The sequence below is a fragment of the Phaeoacremonium minimum genome (genome assembly GCF_000392275.1).
Source record: "Phaeoacremonium minimum UCRPA7 unplaced genomic scaffold PA7_03_scaffold_541, whole genome shotgun sequence".
NCBI lineage: Eukaryota > Fungi > Ascomycota > Sordariomycetes > Togniniales > Togniniaceae > Phaeoacremonium > Phaeoacremonium minimum.
The window spans coordinates 283,374-302,444 of NW_006921443.1; the positions used below are offsets into that span (position 1 = coordinate 283,374).

Genomic DNA, 19,071 nt, shown 5'->3' on the forward strand with positions numbered 1-19,071 from the left:
ATCACGGCTAACTCAGGGCTTCCTGTGGCGGCCCAGGCGAGGTGAACAATTGGCCCACCTGGCAATGGTGGCGAGAACAGAGTGCACTGAGTGGGTTCACTCAGGTCCCAGGAAGCATTTTCAGGGTGAGTGCGTAGAAGACGAAGATCGATAGCGCGGCCGTCTTGCGAGATCGATGCTATTGTGCCTTGTCTGGACCAAGCAATGCTTCTGCAAACAGATTTAGCCTTGATCTTAACAGGACACACGGTGAAGAAAGAGGGCTAGGGCTTACTGGCAACAGCCACGACTTCTAAGCTCATCCATGCGCTGCTGTAGTTGTTTACTTGGAGGCCGGGTCGTGTGGATGGCCAGGACGGGGTCGCCGAACAAATCGACATCTTCGAGGTCGACGGCCATCTCATTGTTCATCGGGGCATCAAGGATAAGCGGCATCTTGTCGGATGTCATAGAAAACTTGAGATGAGGAAAGGACCCAGTTTCACCTCACGTATGGGCTAACTTAAGGCTGGTGAGGCAGCCTCAAAGTCCTGTTGATGCCAATACCGCCTTCGTTAATTGTAAGACAGGTCACAAAGAAAGTGAACAACGATGCGATGCGACACGCCCCGTTGAGCGTCACGGTTATAGGTTGTGACCATGCAAATTAATCCAATATGCCGCGATCAAGACTGACAATGAGTTAGGCGAGACTCATTGTTTCGTGGGGCTTGCTGTGTCTATTTAAGTCATTCGCTGTGAGAGATCAAATGAGGTTCCTCGATACGCTTGTATGAGTGAGCTTGTTCGGGGTGCAGAGACACACAGGCAGGCCGTGGCTCTCAAGCCACACATTTGGATCTGTGCTTGCTTGAGTGGCTTGTGAACGGATCTGCGTGGCTGAAACCGCGGCAATCGATAACATTACCTAGCTAGGTAGATAGAACTAATAATAAGATTCTTGAAGCCTTTTGACGCTGGTGCTGCACCCCGGCCAATTCTGACCGAACTACGCCGCTTGGCCCCAGCTGTTTCCCAGCAACGACCCGAGTCAGTGGGTCGTTGTCTACTAGAACAGTCGGACAATACCAGAAAAATGCAGCGCAATGGCGACATACAATAGAGATGTTTCCAATACTTGATCCTCTCTTTGCTTGTCCATTGAAAGGGAAAATTTGCCATTCATCTGATTAATTTCTATCATTATTTTATTATTTTATTTATAAAATAATATAAAAAATTTATCACTGTGGGAGGATCAACCAACGAAGACGCTCATTTGGGATATTGTTCCTCAGAAGTCGAGTGCTGAGAAGAAAAAGAAGAAGCCGGGCCAGAAAGAGCGGGGATTGTGTTTGGACTTGCCCAGGCTTTGCTGGCATGAAGGCAAAAGTGAAGAAGCACTGCGACGTCGGAAAATGGAATGCTTACCCTCCTTATCCAGCCATCCTCACTGAGGTCGGTGCTCATTTTGCTGCTTGCACACGTAATCAGCATAGAAATGTCGAGTATGTAGACAGCATTATCTTCCCCCTTGCCCTCTGAGATTGGCGAACCCTCAGTCAGCTGGCTCGCAACCTGCGAGCATTTGATTATCTGTATTTTGTGACTCGAGTTGTGTCCTGCACGAGTAAACTTTCTACAGTAATACATCGGTGAGCCTGATGCGGATTGATTGGCGGCGAGTGAAAAGAGATCAACAGGAGTAAACGGAACGCATTTGGCGGGAGAGTTTCCATCCAGGCCAGCCTTCTAGCCAGGGTCAAGTTAGCTGATACATTCCATAACAACACTGCGTTGTCCGGTGCTTGGCCCGAAGGGGCTCTTTGACGTACCTCGAGTTAGTGTGTGTATTCGGGGGAGGTTTCCTTTCCATTCATTCTGGTCGATGGTTGAATGCGCAAATAATTAAGCGACCCATCGATCAGCCGCCCTCCCGGTGCCAGCGTCTGCCGGTCCCCCGTCTATGTTGGTTTCCTCCTCTCCCGTCGTCGCTCACTGTATGTGCGGTCCATTGTGGCTTCCGCCAAAAACCACTACCAGAACCACCACCACTTGCTTCTTTCCCTTCTCCGCACTACCACCACCACAACCACAACCACAACCACAACTACAACCATTCTCCAGGGTCGCTCCTTCCCATTGTCTATAGAACAATTGTCTGCTGATCCGGCCCTTGCCTGGAGCGCATCATTTCGAGAAAGCACGGCCAAGGTTCCTTCCTACTTAAAGAAAGAAAGCCATGGTATAGATTGGCGGTACCCTTTTGTCACCCCAAACATCCGCCCTTCCCTCTTTCTTGAAAGGGCTTTCGCAACCCGCCAATTTGGGTGCTCCTGCCATCATGGAGTCTCCTGCGCGGCCCGTCTCCTCTCCTCCCTCCTCTCCGCTGTCTGTCCTCTCGAAATCTCCCTCGCTGCCTTCCTCTCCCATCCTCATGGACGCCTCAAACCGCTATCCATCTCCGAGTTCCACCAGCGACCAGTCTGGCAGCGCTTCGCCCATGAAACTCCCAGACGCCATCGGCGAGATTCAGGTTAGGACGGATGGCCCGCCGCCGGCCAAGAGGAGGAAGGTCGCCGAGCGCAAACCCCGCACTACCGAGTACATTGATCTCTCGGATCGCGACGAGGAGGACGAGGCGCAGTTAGACCGTCTCTTGTCAGTTCTGCGCAAGAAGAAGAAGATCGTCGTAATCGCTGGCGCTGGAATCTCTGTCTCTGCTGGAAGTATGTATCTTCGTGGCGCGGCTTGTTGCGCGCGTCCTCTTGCTAATATTGATATAGTTCCCGACTTCCGCTCTTCACATGGTCTCTTTCAGACCCTAAGGGCCAAGCACAAGATCAAGGGGGGAGGAAAGAGTCTTTTTGATGCCTCCGTGTACAGAGACGACAAGTCTACAGAGGAATTCCATAAGATGGTCCGAGATCTGTCGCGGCTTACACAGTCTGCAAAACCCACCCCATTTCACCATATGTTGGCGTCTCTCGCCGAGGAAGGCCGCTTGATGCGTCTCTATTCTCAAAACGTCGACTGTATCGATACATCTATGAAACCACTTGCCACTACTGTACCACTGAACGCGAAGGGGCCATGGCCTGCCACCATTCAGTTGCATGGCGGGTTGGAGAAAATGGTATGTACAAAGTGCGGCCAGATTGATGATTTTGAGGCGTCACTCTTCCAGGGGCCAGAGCCCCCACCGTGCAAGAAGTGCGAGGCCGATGATCATGTCAGAACCGCGTTTGCTGGGAAGCGAAGTCACGGCATCGGACGTCTGCGGCCACGCATGGTCCTGTATCAGGAGTATCATCCCGATTCGGAAGCCATTGGTGCTGTATCTAACAGCGATCTGAGAAGAGTTCCTGATGCTGTTATTGTTGTTGGCACAAGCTTGAAGGTGCCTGGGGTGCAGAGAATCGTGAAGCTGTTATGTCGAGCCACCCGGGCCAAGCGTGATGGGTTTACTGCATGGATTAATCTGGAATCCGAACCGCAGGGAGCCGGAATGAACGATCTATGGGATCTGGTGGTGAAGGGGAAATGCGATGACATTGCAGAGTTGCTCAACCTGCCGCACTGGGATGAGCAGGATGTTGGTGAGAAGGAAACCTACATGGTAACGGGCGACGAGCAAAAGGAAGAGCAGTACAAGAGAGGAGTGGGCCGTGACAGAATTGATGTGCTTCTACAGAAGAAGACGATCAATGAGTCTGACGAGGAGGACACTAAGCCTTCGGAAGCAAAATCCAAGGTTGTGGAGCAAATCCAAGCAGGCATTCCCACCCCAAGTGCTAGTCCAAGACACCAGAGTCCTGTTCCATCACGCAAGGCACTTCCAAAGGGAAAGACAAAGCAGAGCACGCTCAAATTTACTGGCAATTCGACTATGGGATCCAAGGAGGCTACAGCGGCAAAGATCACCAAACCTCGAAAGCCGAGACAACCAAAGCAGGATGCAAAGGCCAAGCCAAAGAATGCTCTCACAAAGTCTTTCAAAGCTACGAAGAACACTGTGTCTGTCTCTGTCAAGACGCCCATCAAACAGATAAAATCCGATCCCGAATCATCAGACTTCTCCTCTCCCCCTGTGGATGCCCAAGACGGCTTGAGCTTTGGCTTGCCCTCATTGCGACCATCCAATGGCCTAAAGAAGGATATTTCTACCATTAAGACAGAAGGGGAATCGTCGCCAAACGAAATCGATTCCCATCTTGTGTCCAACGAGCTTGATGTGGCTTCAAGGCGTGATACTATCTCGCCAAAGTCCAAGCCGCGTAGTATGGGTCACCTGATCGACTAGGCATCTTCTTTGGGCCTTCGCCCATGAGAGCAACACACTCTCACGAAGCCTTGCTACCACATTTGCATCACTCAAGCTTTGCTGCCTTTCTCAGCTCTTTGGAATCATCCGTTACCGCTACTAAACCATGGCTGGTGTTGTATCGGGAATTCTGCACGCATAATTGGGAGTACCATCTCCTTGTACATTTTTGTCCGTCTTGTGTATACTTTCGGCATTTTTTCTCTTCCAGGCCTTTTATTGTTCTTGTCGAGATCAGAGGCCACATATATCAACATGGCTGATTAGGCAGTCTGTGGCATTAAAAGGAGATACATCCTTTGGCGTTCGGTAGTAAATACCAGGCAGGGCAGTACATTGACTGCTGCTGTTTGCTGTCTTAACAGTGGCATTGGAGGCACAGAGCAGACCAGTCGCCGCCACACGGAAGACAACTAGTAATCGGATAGAGTTACGGACCTCGCTGTATTGGCGATGCGAATACAATTGATAACAGTACTGAACGTTCTGGCCATTTGTGAACGCTGTGATTGTGTAGTGGACGAAATAGTTATATGTGTCGAGACCTGGAAGTAATTACCTAGGTAAGCAAGCCTTGGCCGTTGACACCTGCCAGCCAGGTATCACTGGAAGGTAAGTAAGTGGTAGGATCACGAAATACACTGGGTGTTTGTCATAAGCATAGGCCATGGTTTAATCGCTGACCTCATGTTAAGGCACTATATGTTGTAGCAAGCTGCTAAGCTACTTGATTCTGGCTTCAAGATGATATAATACACTATCTATTCTTCTCATTGACCTTTTCCACCCCCAAAGTCAATCATGAACAGCTGCTATGGCCGCGAACAGGTAGAGGTATGCTGTAGCGACCTCGATCTTTCGCTGACGACAGCCTAGCCGTACTGGTATATAACAGAGCACAAACGTCCATCCGGGAGCCCGTTGTCATCAGGTCCAACTTTTCTTAGCTAAGGGTCATAGTGAATATCATCAGTTCTGCTCTCTGGGGACATATAAAGCCCCGTCATCCGTTTTCTCTCTGGGTAAAATGATCCTGTTATGCCCTACTTTACTGATTGGAAAACACCAAACCACACAATAATTCCGTTACCATGCAGTCACCGGGTATGTTGTAGTGTATGAATCCAGGTACAAAACACCAAAATGCCAAGTATCCGTTACGCCAGGCCTATGCAGCAAGTTGAGAGTCGACATGTCTGTATCTCAGACTCTGCTTCGTCGTCGAGCCATCATATCTAATACGGGCTGTGTCGGGGGTTGGGGCTGAGCCAAGTCTGCCTCCCACGATCACTTAAGCCCCTGTCCTTTCTAAAGCTCAGGCGGTCGCCGTTTTCGTAGGCTCGATGCTTGTAGTCATCGCGGCGATATTCTCGCCTTACATCCTCACTGATCTCTCGACGAGCGTCACGCCGTGCTTGACGACGCGCCTCCTCTTCATCATCGATTTCCCCGTCCTCTAGGTCATCGCGCTTCTTAGGCTTGTCTGCCTTCTCTCCAGCATCTTTCTTATCCTTCTCCGATAAATCACGATACATTCGCGAAAGGCGCTTCCCAGATACATCGAAATCACCAATAGGCCAAATCGTAGACAGAAAATCCCTGCGGTACGTTAGCATCGGTGTCAAAATAACACGCCGACGATTTCGACTCACCAGAATTTCGGCATAAGATCCTCAAGCTTGTCGGCAGGTATGCTTTTGTTCTTCTTGAGATCAGTGAGACACTTTCCGATGCAACGGAGCTCAGTGCCCATAATCTTCGCACGTTCCTTAGCTGACGGGATCTTATCTGCAGTGGTGTACATGATGCGCTCAAAGTTTGGTCTGACCGGCTTAAGGAGCGACCACATGAGCTGTTCACTGTCAAAGATATCCAACTTGTCATCGTCGAGCTTCATCAACTCGTTGAATCGCTCCACCGCTTTGTCACGGTTCTGCTTCAGTCGCTCCAACGTCTCAGGATCAAGTTTTTGACGCTTCTCCTTGTTCTTATCCTTATGATGGTGGTGATGTTTATCTTGAGAGCCATGGTGTTCGTGCTCATCGACTCGGCGATGCTTACCATGACGTTCATCATGTTCATCGGTATGCTTGCGTTTGTGCTCTGGGCGAGGAGTGCCACGATCGTCGGCGTTGCTTCGTGATCGATGATGATCGCCATGCGAGTGCGAGTGGCCACGCTCACGGTTGCGATCTCTATTTGCCGCTGACTTCTTCACCAATTGCGGGGCAGGCGATGCCGAGTGTGAGCCAGCATCGACTCGTCGGTGGCCATTGACAATGAGGTTCTTCTTGCTGCGGTGATGATTCTCGACAGCCCTCTGAGCGGCAGCGTCGTTGGAGTACTTGGCCAGCAGAACAGAAAGGAGATACTCCGCACGTCGGACAAGATGCACGGCTCCAGGAGACTGGATACTCTTGTCGTCCGCCTTCTTACGTTCTTCCTTCTTGTCAACGCGATGCTCCTCAAGGAAGAACTTGTCCTCCATCTGCAAGTCGGGATCATCCCTAATCTGCGTCCAAGCACCAAAACCATACTTATCGATACCAACAAGAAGCATCCCATCTTCACGAGCACCCCATTCACAGCTATAGTGAGCTGCTTTGGTAGCATCCGGTAAGCGGAAGGACTGATTGTTGCCATGTTCAGTGAGGACCTTTCGAAGAAGTCTGAGTTGTGGAGGACGGTCTACCACAGTTTCGGCGTTGACCTTCCTTACTTCTCCGAAATCGACAAGTACTGCCTTCTTGTCTTTCTTGGCAAGCACTTTGCCTGTCCTTTCCTCTTCATCGCGGAGCTTTGAGCTATTTGCATCCACGGCAACGCGACTGATACCAACAAGCTCATCAATGGTAGACCGAAGGAGATCACGATCACGGTCGGTCAATCGTGCCTCTTGGACAACCTCATCGCCACGGTCATCCAGCGAGCCATACCTGAAAAACGCTCTTATCAAATTTCGAGTTTCTTTCTCGTTCAAGGGCCGTTTGGGGTCCGAAAGCTGTGCTCGCTGTTCTTCAAGCTCTTCCTGCTCCTGGCGTTCACGCTGTCTCTTCTTTGCAAGGCGCTCAGCACGCTCGGAGTCTGCACCTCTCTTGGAGTTTTTCAGGGTTGCTCTTCTCGGTGCATTCTCCTCTAATGCTTTTGCAAGATACTCTTCATGCTTCTTCTTCTCTTCCTCGGCTTTGATAGTAGCGAGTTGATCAGAAGGAATGATCTGGTCCCAGTCCAGCGCCATTTCGTCAACCTTGACATCGGTGACTTGCATCCAATTATCCCAGTCAATACCTCCACTGCTGAGGTTGATCTTGTCATCGACGTTTGTCTTGGTGACTTCGGCATTCTCAAGAATGGAATCAATATCCAACTGCTCAAGCTTCTCTTGGTTGCCAGATTGCTCAAACAAATTCTGCGAACGCATTTTGAGAATCCATTGAATATCATCTGCAGTTTTGGCTTCATCCATTTTCAAGCCGCGCTCTTTGAATTGTTCTCGCAAGGCCTTGCCTTCATCGGTAACGCCAGCTTGGATGGTGAGATACTCTAGGAAGAGCTTGTTACGGGCACGCTTGACAACTTCCTCTTCGATGGTCTGCTTGGCTACAAGTCGATATACGCTGACCGGCCGCTTTTGGCCGATTCTATGTGCACGAGCCATAGCCTGGAGATCAGCCTGTGGGTTCCAGTCCGAATCATAAATGATGACCGTATCAGCAGTCATGAGATTGATGCCGAGACCACCGGCTCTTGTTGACAATAAAAAGCAGAAGTCCTCGCTGTTATCAGCATTGAAATGATTGATCGCCATTCGCCGTGGCCCAGCTGGGATAGTACCATCTAATCTTTGGAACTGATATCCGCGGATGCGAAGATAGTCTCCAAGAATATCAAGCATTTTCACCATCTGGCTGAAGATCAAAACACGATGATTGTCCTTCTTGAGTTTGGTCAGAAGCTGATCAAGCAACATCATCTTGCCACTGCTCGTGATGAGACCCTTGATTTGATCTTCTCGGCGAGTGCTACCGTTAAGGACTCTCTCCTCGGCACCATGGAACATGTACGGGTGGTTGCTGACTTTCTTCAACTCCATCATGATGTTCAGCAGCGATTGCTTGTGTCCATTGCTGGCATCACTCAAAGCAGCGTAATTTCGAGTGAGAATATTCTTGTAGTAATCAAGCTGGACATCGGAGAGCTCGACACGGATAATCTTCTCGGTTTTGGGGGGTAGATCGGATTCGACAATCTCCTTGGTTCGTCGCAAGATGAAAGGTGCAATAGCACGATGCAGGCCCGAAAGCTTCTCCTGGGTTGCACGACGCTTCTCCTCGTCTTTATCTGCATCTTCTTCCTTTTGCTCAGCCTGGCCCAGCTGCTCCAGTTCTTCGTCAATGAGGACCTTTCCAGGATTGAGGAAGTCAAGCAACGCTGACAGCTCTGCCAGGTTGTTCTGGATCGGTGTTCCTGTGATAAGAACCTTGCAGGGCACGCCAAAACCCATAAGCTTAGCGTATAGTTGGGATTCTCTGTTCTTGAGCCGATGAGCCTCATCGACAGCGAGAACTTGCCACTTAATCTGCTTCAGGAAATCGGCATCTAGGAGGATGTAGTCATACGATGTGACCAGGACGTTGAACTTGGGCTTCTTCGGGTTGTTATTGACAAGAAGTTCGTGCTCGCGAATAGTAGATCGAGCAGCTTCTGGCCCGAGATAGACAACATAGTTAATATCTGGTGCCCAGTGGTTAAAGGTGTCACACCATGCAGGTATGACACTAAGGGGTGCAACGACAAGGAAGGGGCCTTCCTGCTCCCGTTCATTGCGCAGCCAGCTGAGAAAAGCGACGGACTGGACGGTTTTACCGAGACCCATTTCATCAGCAAGGATGACGTTGTTGCTTCGAGTCCAGTTCAGGGCAAGGAAGTTCAAGCCCTTCATTTGAAACTCACGGAGCTCGCCTCCTTTGATATAGGACGGCTGCTTCTCCAACTTGGTCATTCTCGACCGCGTGTCAGGATTAGCCTCCTTGCGATCAGATTGCCATGACCGAGAAGACCGGTCTATAAACTGATCGATCTTATCTTGCGCATGAGAGCTGACGAGATCGGCAGCCTCCCATGTGCATTCATCATACTGGAGGCCTTTCCATTTAATCAGGTACTCATCACCTTCATCTCCGTCGCGGATGGCAACTACCCGCTCGACTTTGGTATAGTCTTCGTGGGCTTCTTCCTCACGCTCGCGATCCAAGAGCCACTGTTCCCGCTGCTCTGGTGTATACTCGTCTTCGTCGAATCTCATCCCCACTTCAAACTCGACGATTTTCTTATAGTAGTTTTCAAGACGGCGGAAACCCCGATATCCTGCGACAGTGGCGGTGGTCTCCCACGTATCGTGCAAATGAGACTTGCCTTGCCATTTGATGTAGTATTCGAAGTCGTGACGTGTGGCATCCGGAGTCAATTCGACACCTTCTTTAGGACGATGCCGGATGACCTTTTCGATATAAGGTGAATTGTCCTCCATTTCGGCGCCAACCCAATAAGCTGGCGTCAGATCTGAGTCATTTTCATCATCGACGTCGCTCTCATTGTATGCGCCGGCAGAAACTTGGGCAGCGCGTCTGCTTGTCCATCTCTTTTCAGCATACGCCAATGCTGGCTGAGATTCTTGTTGGCGACGCGCTTTTTTCTGGAAGCTGCGCGCTCGGGCACCGCCATATGTGTCAGAGTCGGAGTCATCTGCAGATGTTTGGCGGATTGGTGTATCTCTCTTAGAGGCTTGAAGGGAAGCTCAGTTAGCATGAGGACCGACAGGGATTGGTTAAAAGACGTTTACTTACAAGGTTGGGAACGCTCGACACGTCGTCTCTTGGCTGTTCTTCGATTGACAGGGACATCGTCTGATTCGGATTCATCATCGGAGTCGACCTATAAACACATTTAATTAGCTGATCGACCTCCAAACTACTGTTAGACGATGACATACAATCTTTCGGCGCTGCTGCGGACGAGTCTGTTTCGAGTTGGTCAGCAATGCGCATTGAGCGATTTAGAAAGCAGTCATACACTTCTTCTCAGCCCGTATAGCTCTGGGTTTTCTCTCATATAGTCATCTTCGTGAACTACCGCGGCTTTCCGTTTCGTGGCTCCCTGGGAATCATCGGAGACAACAATGTCGTTTTGACCGCCATTGCTGCGTGGGGAGATGGGGCTATCGGCCATATCGAAATCGGCGTCATCGGAAGCGTCATTATCGCTAGGTTCTGAAGAGTGATCTGACTCGTCACCTTGCTTGTCATTGTTCAAGGTATCCGGCATGTTGGGCGACTCGGAGGACTGGTGAGCATCGAAGGTGGCGGCCTGAACCTCAGACAAGTCGCTCTCGCTCTCGTGTAGTGGGAGAAAGCTGACTGCAACATTGTCCCCTACAGGAGTCGAGTGGCCATTGGCAGGGCCAAGTTCCGGTGAGGAAGACATGGTCTCTAAACGCGTCCAAGGCTGCCTGCTCTAAGACGACAATGTCAGTCAGAGTTTTCAATCCAGAAGCCCGAAGGCCGATGGAAGAGCGAGAACGATTGCAGGCGATTGCGGATGATAAACAAGCGACAGGAAAAGGGCCAGAATTGTCAAGCTATTGAGCTTGTCGCATCCGAGGCATGTAAGTGATGAAGACGAGGCTGATGGATGATGAAGAGCGATTGCGGCGGGCTCGCCGTCTGACAAGTCGAGAACAGATGATGTGCACGTGTAGACCGACTAGAGGGGACGGAATCGACTCGAATCAAGACAGGATATGGCTTCTAGGCATGTTGATGACCGGATATTGAAGAACATGTGCCTGGACTCGATGGCGGAAGTGAAGAGCGAGACAAGGCAAAGATGGGCGGCGGTACAAAGCAGAAGCGGCAGGAATTATCAGACAACTTACGAGTCATTAACAAAATGGCCCACAGGCAGCAAGAAGATGGCAATGTCTCTCTTGTCCGCTGCTAGAGAGGGGTGTTGGTGCTGGTGTTGAAGGCGGCCATGTGGTGGCAGGCCTGGGCTGGGATGGGGATGGATGAATTGCGAGTCTCGTGCAGAGTCGCCGAAGTCAGTCTCTCTTGGGAGGGCTGGAGGAGGTAAGGTAGGTGGGAAAGAAAATGCAGCAGCCGCCGGAGGTAGGTGCACAGGGTTTCCGCCGTTGCGGTACGTATCCTCTCGGAAACCAGCCACTTGATTGGCTCCTTCCCATCCTCTGGGCTGAAATCTGCCTCAAAGCGACGGGGCGCGCACAGACCATATTACCGTCGACCGCTACCACTTCAGTGCCATTTTTCGCTGTACCTACCTAGGTAGGTAGGCCATCAAGCGACCCAGCAAGACGCTGACCGACAATACCTATCAGCCACACACAGTACGGTCTGCCGCCTTCAACAGCCAGCCTCCTTCTTACCTTCCTGAGGTATCTATCTACTCGATATATGACTGACTGACCGACTGACCGATGTTGTTCGAGACTAGGCAGCCTTGCTCGTCATGTGAGGAGACTTGAGGACGGTTGCAATCCAACATCATCTCGTGGGGCCATATAGGCGTGCATTCATTCATCGTCAGTTTCGTGGTTGTTATCGGCGAAACCAAGGTTTTGCAGACGTTGCTGACTTTCGAGGGTGTACATGAACTTCTCGGCATCTTTAGCCTGTCTCGATCCTTTCCTGATCCTGAAGAGATAATTCGGGAGCCGCCTTGTTTTCAGATTACGCTCGTGTCTGTACACATCTCTTCTCGGCTTGGCACAGAAACCAACTACTACTCAAATATAAGAATTGAACAAAATTTGTTGCAAAAATGCGTTTTTCCCCCTTCTAATTCACCGATGCAGCGCCCAGTCTTTCATTAACATGAGCTTGATTTAATATCATACCTACATCCGGAAGGCGACGGAGCGTTTCTATGATCATCAAAATGACCAGCTGTAACCCAGAGAGATATCGATACATATGCGTAGAGCTCTCGTCAATGGGCGGCTAACATCGATGCCATTGCTGTTGTCTGTCGTTGGTATACAGTACCGATGTATAATCCCCCTCCCGTCTTTTGTCGGGAAGCATCAAGCGCCGAACTCAGTTCACGATTTGATGATTGAATACTCAATAATTTTGCTTCGAAGACTTTGCTTGAGTTGGCATACTATCGCCGTCCGAGAGTACACGGCTGTAGATCGTGACTTATGTAAGTCGCGTATGATTGATTTCATCTCATTCCGAGTACTCTGCTGTGTAATATTTGAGTCTCATGCAAAGTCCATCAAAGAGCCTTACACCTTATGAACGTACCATGATACTGCAACATGGCAAAAACACCGAGATCTACTCGATGTAATGCCAAAAAAAAAAAAGTCATCTTATTACTCCTTTGAGTCAATACAGCTGTGTAGTCTCAATATTGAATGAAGCCACTTTTCCGAGATGAGAGGGCAGCATACAAGCCATGTCTTGCAGCTGTTATTCCTTCTGCTGAGGAGGAAGCGACGGAGAGCAGCCGTGCGAGGGCAAGGCTGAATGCAGATCTGAGTAATCTGGCCCTAGTGGATTTGTACGGCCTATCGCCGCCAGTTTATTTTTCATTACGGCGCGCAAAAGTCGGAAACCCCACCCTACCGTACCTTTCCTTACCCTTTTGTGCCCCGCACACAAAATCTGGCACGTCGTCACAGTTCACTTTCCACCTGCCCACCCACCTTGCCTTGGTTTCCTATCCTTTCTTTTCTGCCCTGATCTTCTTCTCTTCTTCCTCTCCTGAAAGGGCCACTACATTTCAGCTCGTCTCGCGGGGCAACCCCTATCGTAGAGATCTGTCGCTCCCTCCAAATCCATAATCCATTCCATAATTAGACCACCCACCGACCTTTCAAAATGAGCGACAAACTCACCCGGTAAGCCTCAAGGACTCGAAGTCCCCCCATCGACATAGCAGAGATTATGCACAGACATCCGGGGCTGTTTATAGTCTCTTTTTGTTGACATCGACTGACGTGTTGCTTTTCAGTATTGCCATTGTCAACAGTGACAAGTGCAAACCGAAGAAATGTCGGCAAGAATGCAAGAAATCCTGCCCCGTCGTTCGTAGCGGCAAGCTGTGCATCGAAGTTACCCCCGACTCGAGACTCGCGTTCATCTCCGAATCGCTATGCATTGGTTGTGGTATCTGCCCCAAGAAGTGCCCATTCGCCGCCATCACAATCATCAACCTGCCCACGAACCTCGAGAGCCAAGTCACCCACCGTTATTCGGCCAACAGCTTCAAGCTTCACCGACTGCCTATGCCACGGCCCGGCAATGTATTGGGTCTTGTGGGAACAAACGGTATCGGCAAGAGTACGGCGCTCAAAATCCTCAGCGGTAAGCTCAAGCCAAACTTGGGCAAGTTCGACAACCCGCCGGACTGGGAGGATGTGATCAAGTATTTCCGTGGCTCGGAACTGCAAAATTACTTCACGAAGTTGCTGGAGGATGATCTCCAAGCTGTGGTTAAGCCACAATACGTCGATCAGCTTCCGAAGGCTATTCGAGGTCCCGACAAGTCTGTGAAGGCGCTTATCGAGAAGCAGGTGGCTCTGAACAACCTTGACGAGGTTCTCGACACCCTGGAGCTGAGGCACATTTACGATCGTGATGTCCCCCTGCTCTCCGGTGGAGAGTTGCAACGATTTGCCATTGGTATAACTTGCGTCCAGAAGAAGGATGTCTACATGTTTGACGAGCCTTCTTCCTATCTCGATGTCAAGCAACGTTTGAGCGCTGCTCGAATTATCCGGTCTCTCTCAACGCACAACAACTATATCATCGTTGTCGAGCACGATCTGTCCGTCCTGGATTATCTTTCTGATTACATCTGCGTTCTCTACGGACAGCCCGCTGTGTACGGTGTGGTGACACTGCCTCATTCCGTCCGTGAGGGTATCAACATCTTCCTCGATGGTCATATTCCAACGGAGAACCTTCGCTTCAGAGAGGAGTCTCTCACGTTCCGTATCGCGGAGGCGCAAGACGAATTTAACGCTGATAGGAGTCGTGCTTTCAAATACCCCGCAATGCAGAAGGCCCTCGGAAACTTCAGTCTTCGTATTGATTCTGGTGACTTCACCGACTCCGAAATTATCGTCATGATGGGTGAGAATGGAACTGGCAAAACTACTTTCTGTCGTCTCCTTGCTGGTGCTCTGAAGCCCGATAATGGCAAGAAGGTTCCAGAGATGAGAATTAGCATGAAGCCCCAGACTATTACGCCTAAGTTTGAGGGTACAGTCCGCCAGCTGTTCTTCAAGAAGATCCGCGCTGCATTCCTGTCTCCTCAATTCCAGACCGATGTTGTCAAGCCCCTGAAACTGGACGACTTTATCGACCAAGAAGTCAAGAATCTGTCTGGCGGTGAATTGCAACGAGTTGCCATTGTTCTTGCCCTAGGCATGCCGGCCGATATCTATTTGATCGACGAGCCTTCCGCCTACCTCGACTCCGAGCAGCGTATCATTGCTGCCCGTGTCATCAAGCGTTACATCATGCACGCCAAGAAGACAGCCTTTATCGTCGAGCACGACTTCATCATGGCCACCTACCTTGCTGACCGTGTCATTGTATTTGATGGCAAGCCGGGTATCGATGCCCATGCCAATGCTCCGGAGTCGCTCTTGACCGGCTGCAACAGCTTCCTGAAGAACCTTGATGTCACATTCCGTCGCGATCCTACCAACTACCGCCCTCGTATTAACAAGGGCGGCTCTCAGCTCGACCAGGAGCAGAAGATGAGCGGCAACTTCGTAAGTTCTTATTGCAGTAACATCTCTATAGTGATAGCGCAGCTAACAGTTCGACAGTTCTTCCTGGAAGAGGGTGACAAGAGCAGTTGAAAGGGCACCGCGAAGGACACCTTTCCACCTTTCACCCCACCACCTCCTCCGCGTCGCCACTTCCATAATGATGCATCTGATCCCGGCGTTCTAGGCGTTCAAAATGACCAGCATCGAGCCGGCGGCGGCCACTCGGCTGAACTTGGATTAGAGGAGGGCGGCATGGCTGATGATGATGATCCGGACATCTAGCCCTGGCGACGGCAGTCTATCCCCTGTTGCCTGGTCCTACGAAGACTTGAAGAGACGGTATTCCTCGTTGAACATTTGATTGAATTTTGCGCCGCTTTTCACTTCGCAACTTTCTGCCAATGACAGAAACCTGGTATTGAAGACTTGTTTTGTGGAGGAAGTAGAGGATACCATCTTCGTAGATTGAGGGGCAATGGATCAAGTGGATGACTGCCGTCAGCTTTCGTGCGTAAAGTACGAGGGCGATCGATACATGTAGCAAGATACCAACGCACAAGTGATGCAATATGAAAACAAACGTTGATTGCAACCAGCTTTTACTGTCTTATTAAGGCTATCTAGGATGGATAGAGAGAGGCATAGTCTGTGGTTATGATATTTGGCGACAAGAGTAATATGGGTTGATACACACCGACAAGTAATCCATCCCAAGCAAAGTGTCGCGCCGAGATGCGCCTATCAAATGTGAAGAAGGTCGATAGGGTTAGAATATAGACAACGAAGGCCGATAACGAGATATCGAGCTGCCGTGGAGTATGTGCCTCTGAGCGGTCCTGTATCCCGAGCGGTGTCATCTTGCCCACAGTAAGCCGCGATGGTGAATACCAATTACGTACTGAGCAGAACGACAACACCATAACCCCTGTACAGGCGACAAACGCCTCAAGTTCGTTGATGCACAGCTTAGTCTTCTTCAATCTCGCCCTCTTCACTTCCGGAGTGTACACCAGCTGGCTCTTCCTTTGGAGGAGCTGCTGGGAGTGGAGGAGGAGACCTAGTTTTATGACGAGCTTCACGACGGGGGGTGCGCTCACGGGGTGAAAATTCTCTCTTCATTCTCTGTGTTGAGATGTCAGCAACAAAATTTCGGCAACGATTTAGGCTGGTAGTCCCTACCTTCGAGTCTCTGGAATCTCCACGATCGCGATCGTCCTCCTCGGCGCGCCGTCTTCTGGAACCACTTGGCTTCTCGTCACCATATGGGAGATCGTCAATGTCCTTTTCAACAACGCGGCGTCGATAGAGTCTCTCACGCTCTTCTTCGCGATCACGGCGTTCGCGATCGTAATAGCTAGGGGGCTCATCGCGACGTGAGCGAGGCGGGCGGTCGTAGTCGCGGTCGCGTTCTCGATCTCGTTCTCGTTCTCGATCCCGATCCCGATCCCGTTCACGCTCTCTCTCGCGATCTCGGACTCGGTCACGGTCACGATCGCGCTCCCGGTCGCGATCCCGTTCTCTCTCGCGGTCGTGGCGTTCGAAATGTCCATCAGAAGACCTGCGGTCGGACAGGAGACCGTCCGCTATGCTGGTCTTGCGGTAATTGCGCTCTCTTTCAGCCATAGCTTTGCGCCGATCGGCCTCATACGGATCGATCTCGGGACTGCGACTGGACCTAGTACGTCCACTACGATGAGATCTCTCACCTCTGTCTCTTTCCCGATAGTCACGATCATCCCGAGCACCGCGATCGCGGCGCCTTTGACGATCTCTTTCAGCCTCATCTTCCTTCTCCCGCAGTCGTCGGATATGCTTGTCAAAAGCGCCACGACGATCATCTTCCGAAGCAACGGCTTGGAATTCCTCACTCTTCTGTAAACGGGGTTTGACCTCTTCGTACGTGTCATTCACAGTAATAGGAGGCTCTAGACGCTTTAGGAAGGATCGTAGGTCATCAATGGCCCGACGCTGCTTGCGCTCAGATTGCCGATCCTCCTCGGAAGGCTTTGTCTTCTTTTCTTGAAGCTACACATATGGATCAGTGTATGATAATCAAATTGCTAACTTTGAAACATACCCTTTCGAAAATCAACTTCAGGATATCTCGATCAATGTTAGCAGTGCGTCGGTCCTCTTTCACAATCGCAAGGAAATCTTGGAAGTCCGTTTTAGGGGTAACCTCAAAACGTTTGTCCTAAATCAAAGTCAGTATGGCTGGGGTCCCTATATTGAAATAAGGAAACGCCTACATAAAGAGCATCGATCACGTCATTTCTGGTGCCTCGCAAGGCACGCTCTTCTTCCTCGACGATGTCCCAGAACAACTCCTGAGGAGTGGAACCGCCAATGCCTATCATCGCGCGATAGCGGTCTTCTTTTTCGATGAGAGGGAAGACCTGGCTCCATTTCGTGCCAGCTTTGATCTTAGACGCTCGTCTCAATTCACGGAGGAGCGAAACGAATCCGTCGCGAGCCTGGCGTTCTTTTCGGTGTTTCTTGGCCTTTTCCTCCTGTCTAGAGTCGTTGAAAGTGCGTTCTACAGCCTTCATGTGATTTTGAAATACAGTCAGGACATCAAACTTGCTAAGGACTTTATACTTCTCATCATTTTGAAAAGGAGCGGTCGCCGAGATGACGCTTTGCGCCTCGGACCACCGCGTATATGGCTCCAGGTTGAGCTTCGGTAGAAGTTCGATCAGGCCGTCCATCGCGCTCTTACGAAGTGATGCTTGCTGCTCTCTATGCGCCTTCCTCAGGTCGAGAATATAATCCTCGAAGAGCTGCCGCCGCTCATTCTCGTTATTGGTTGACCGGAAGATGGTTTCGCCTTCAATTATGGGTCGAGCTGTCTTCCAACGCGTGTAATGTTTGATTTCAGGATGGCTCCTCAGCATGGTCGCGAAGTCAGTACGTAGCTTAGTCAGTCTTTCTTTTGCTCGTTCTTTGTCTTGGACAACGACATCGTAGCAGTACTTCTCGAATGCAGCCTTTCTGTCCTTCGGGTCTTTGATAGCACGATACTGCGGATCTTTGACAATTGCACGAAGAGTCTGCTCCCATGACCAGTCAGGCTGAACACCACTTCGACGAAGCAGCTTGATAAAAGCAGCCTCGGCTTCTTCAGCGGTAGCATATTCCGGTTCGTTACTCGCAGGGACGAACTGTTGGGCACGTAAATCGTTACCGTAAGTTAGTTGTCGAGACTCGCCGATGACTTCACGCTGTTCTCGTCCCGAATCGTATGATTCTCTTGCAGATCCGCTATTTCCACCAGGAGTGGGAAAGGAAGGTGTCCTAGACGAAAGTCAGATCAATGATCATTGCACTTCTTGTGAATAAAACTTACGCAGGGGTTGTTGGGGTTCCCGTCGATCCGAGCGCTCTTTTGTAAGCATCTGGCATCTCCCAGGAGCTTTGCTTCGTCTCGGTGTTGTACCAGTATTTTCGGCCTCCTTCTGCGGTGTATTCTTTCCAAGGCTGATTCGCGAGAGCGCGCTGAACGCAGGTTAGTATCGACGAGGCTACGACTGATAGCATCCAGCAATGGAGCAACATACCTCTGCCGGGGACATAAGCTCCTCTGGCTTTGTCCACTGAGTCGCCTTAGTGGCTGCATTGTAATAGTACACTCGTCCATCAGGACTGCGGAATTCCTGCCATGGTACTGCTGCAGCAGGTGGAGGAGGCCCTGGGGGGAAGTGGCCGTTCATCCCGTTCATGACAGCAGCGCAAATGGATCAGCACCGGTGGAGATGCTCGAGAGCTTTTGCGAGTAGATTGCCACCGCGTAGCAATAGGAAGCACAGCCTGGGAGACAGAGGACCAAGGAGTAGATGGGAAGTGAGGGACGATTAGGTGCTGGGACGAAATTTTGGAGTCGCGATTCATCTAGATGATGGGAATAATCGCGGCATGTGATTCGCTCGTAAAGACAGTTCCCCACTTATTGGACATTCAATTC

The 19,071-nt window shown here is 50.6% G+C and overlaps 4 protein-coding genes across 4 annotated transcripts; 2 read left to right on the forward strand and 2 right to left on the reverse strand.

Moving 5' to 3' along the window:
* Window positions 1-2,416: 2,416 nt before the first annotated feature.
* On the forward strand, window positions 2,417-4,282 carry UCRPA7_7604 (putative dhs-like nad fad-binding domain-containing protein; the record flags this gene model as incomplete). The annotated part of the gene is made up of 2 exons (XM_007920132.1): window positions 2,417-2,708; window positions 2,766-4,282. 2 exons carry the CDS (start codon window positions 2,417-2,419, stop codon window positions 4,280-4,282), a joined length of 1,809 nt encoding a protein of 602 aa, XP_007918323.1.
* Window positions 4,283-5,538: 1,256 nt separating this feature from the next.
* UCRPA7_7605 (putative chromodomain helicase dna binding protein) lies at window positions 5,539-10,786 on the reverse strand (the record flags this gene model as incomplete). The annotated part of the gene is made up of 7 exons (XM_007920133.1): window positions 5,539-5,902; window positions 5,956-6,296; window positions 6,365-6,438; window positions 6,488-10,087; window positions 10,150-10,237; window positions 10,296-10,322; window positions 10,376-10,786. The coding sequence occupies 7 exons, from the start codon at window positions 10,784-10,786 to the stop codon at window positions 5,539-5,541; spliced, it is 4,905 nt and encodes a 1,634-aa protein (XP_007918324.1).
* A 2,420-nt stretch (window positions 10,787-13,206) lies between these two features.
* UCRPA7_7606 (putative translation initiation factor rli1 protein) lies at window positions 13,207-15,200 on the forward strand (the record flags this gene model as incomplete). The annotated part of the gene is made up of 3 exons (XM_007920134.1): window positions 13,207-13,226; window positions 13,340-15,110; window positions 15,168-15,200. 3 exons carry the CDS (start codon window positions 13,207-13,209, stop codon window positions 15,198-15,200), a joined length of 1,824 nt encoding a protein of 607 aa, XP_007918325.1.
* A 1,003-nt stretch (window positions 15,201-16,203) lies between these two features.
* Window positions 16,204-18,820, reverse strand: UCRPA7_7607 (putative pre-mrna-processing protein prp40 protein; the record flags this gene model as incomplete). The annotated part of the gene is made up of 6 exons (XM_007920135.1): window positions 16,204-16,232; window positions 16,313-17,135; window positions 17,188-17,304; window positions 17,360-18,404; window positions 18,457-18,605; window positions 18,668-18,820. The coding sequence occupies 6 exons, from the start codon at window positions 18,818-18,820 to the stop codon at window positions 16,204-16,206; spliced, it is 2,316 nt and encodes a 771-aa protein (XP_007918326.1).
* Window positions 18,821-19,071: the final 251 nt, after the last annotated feature.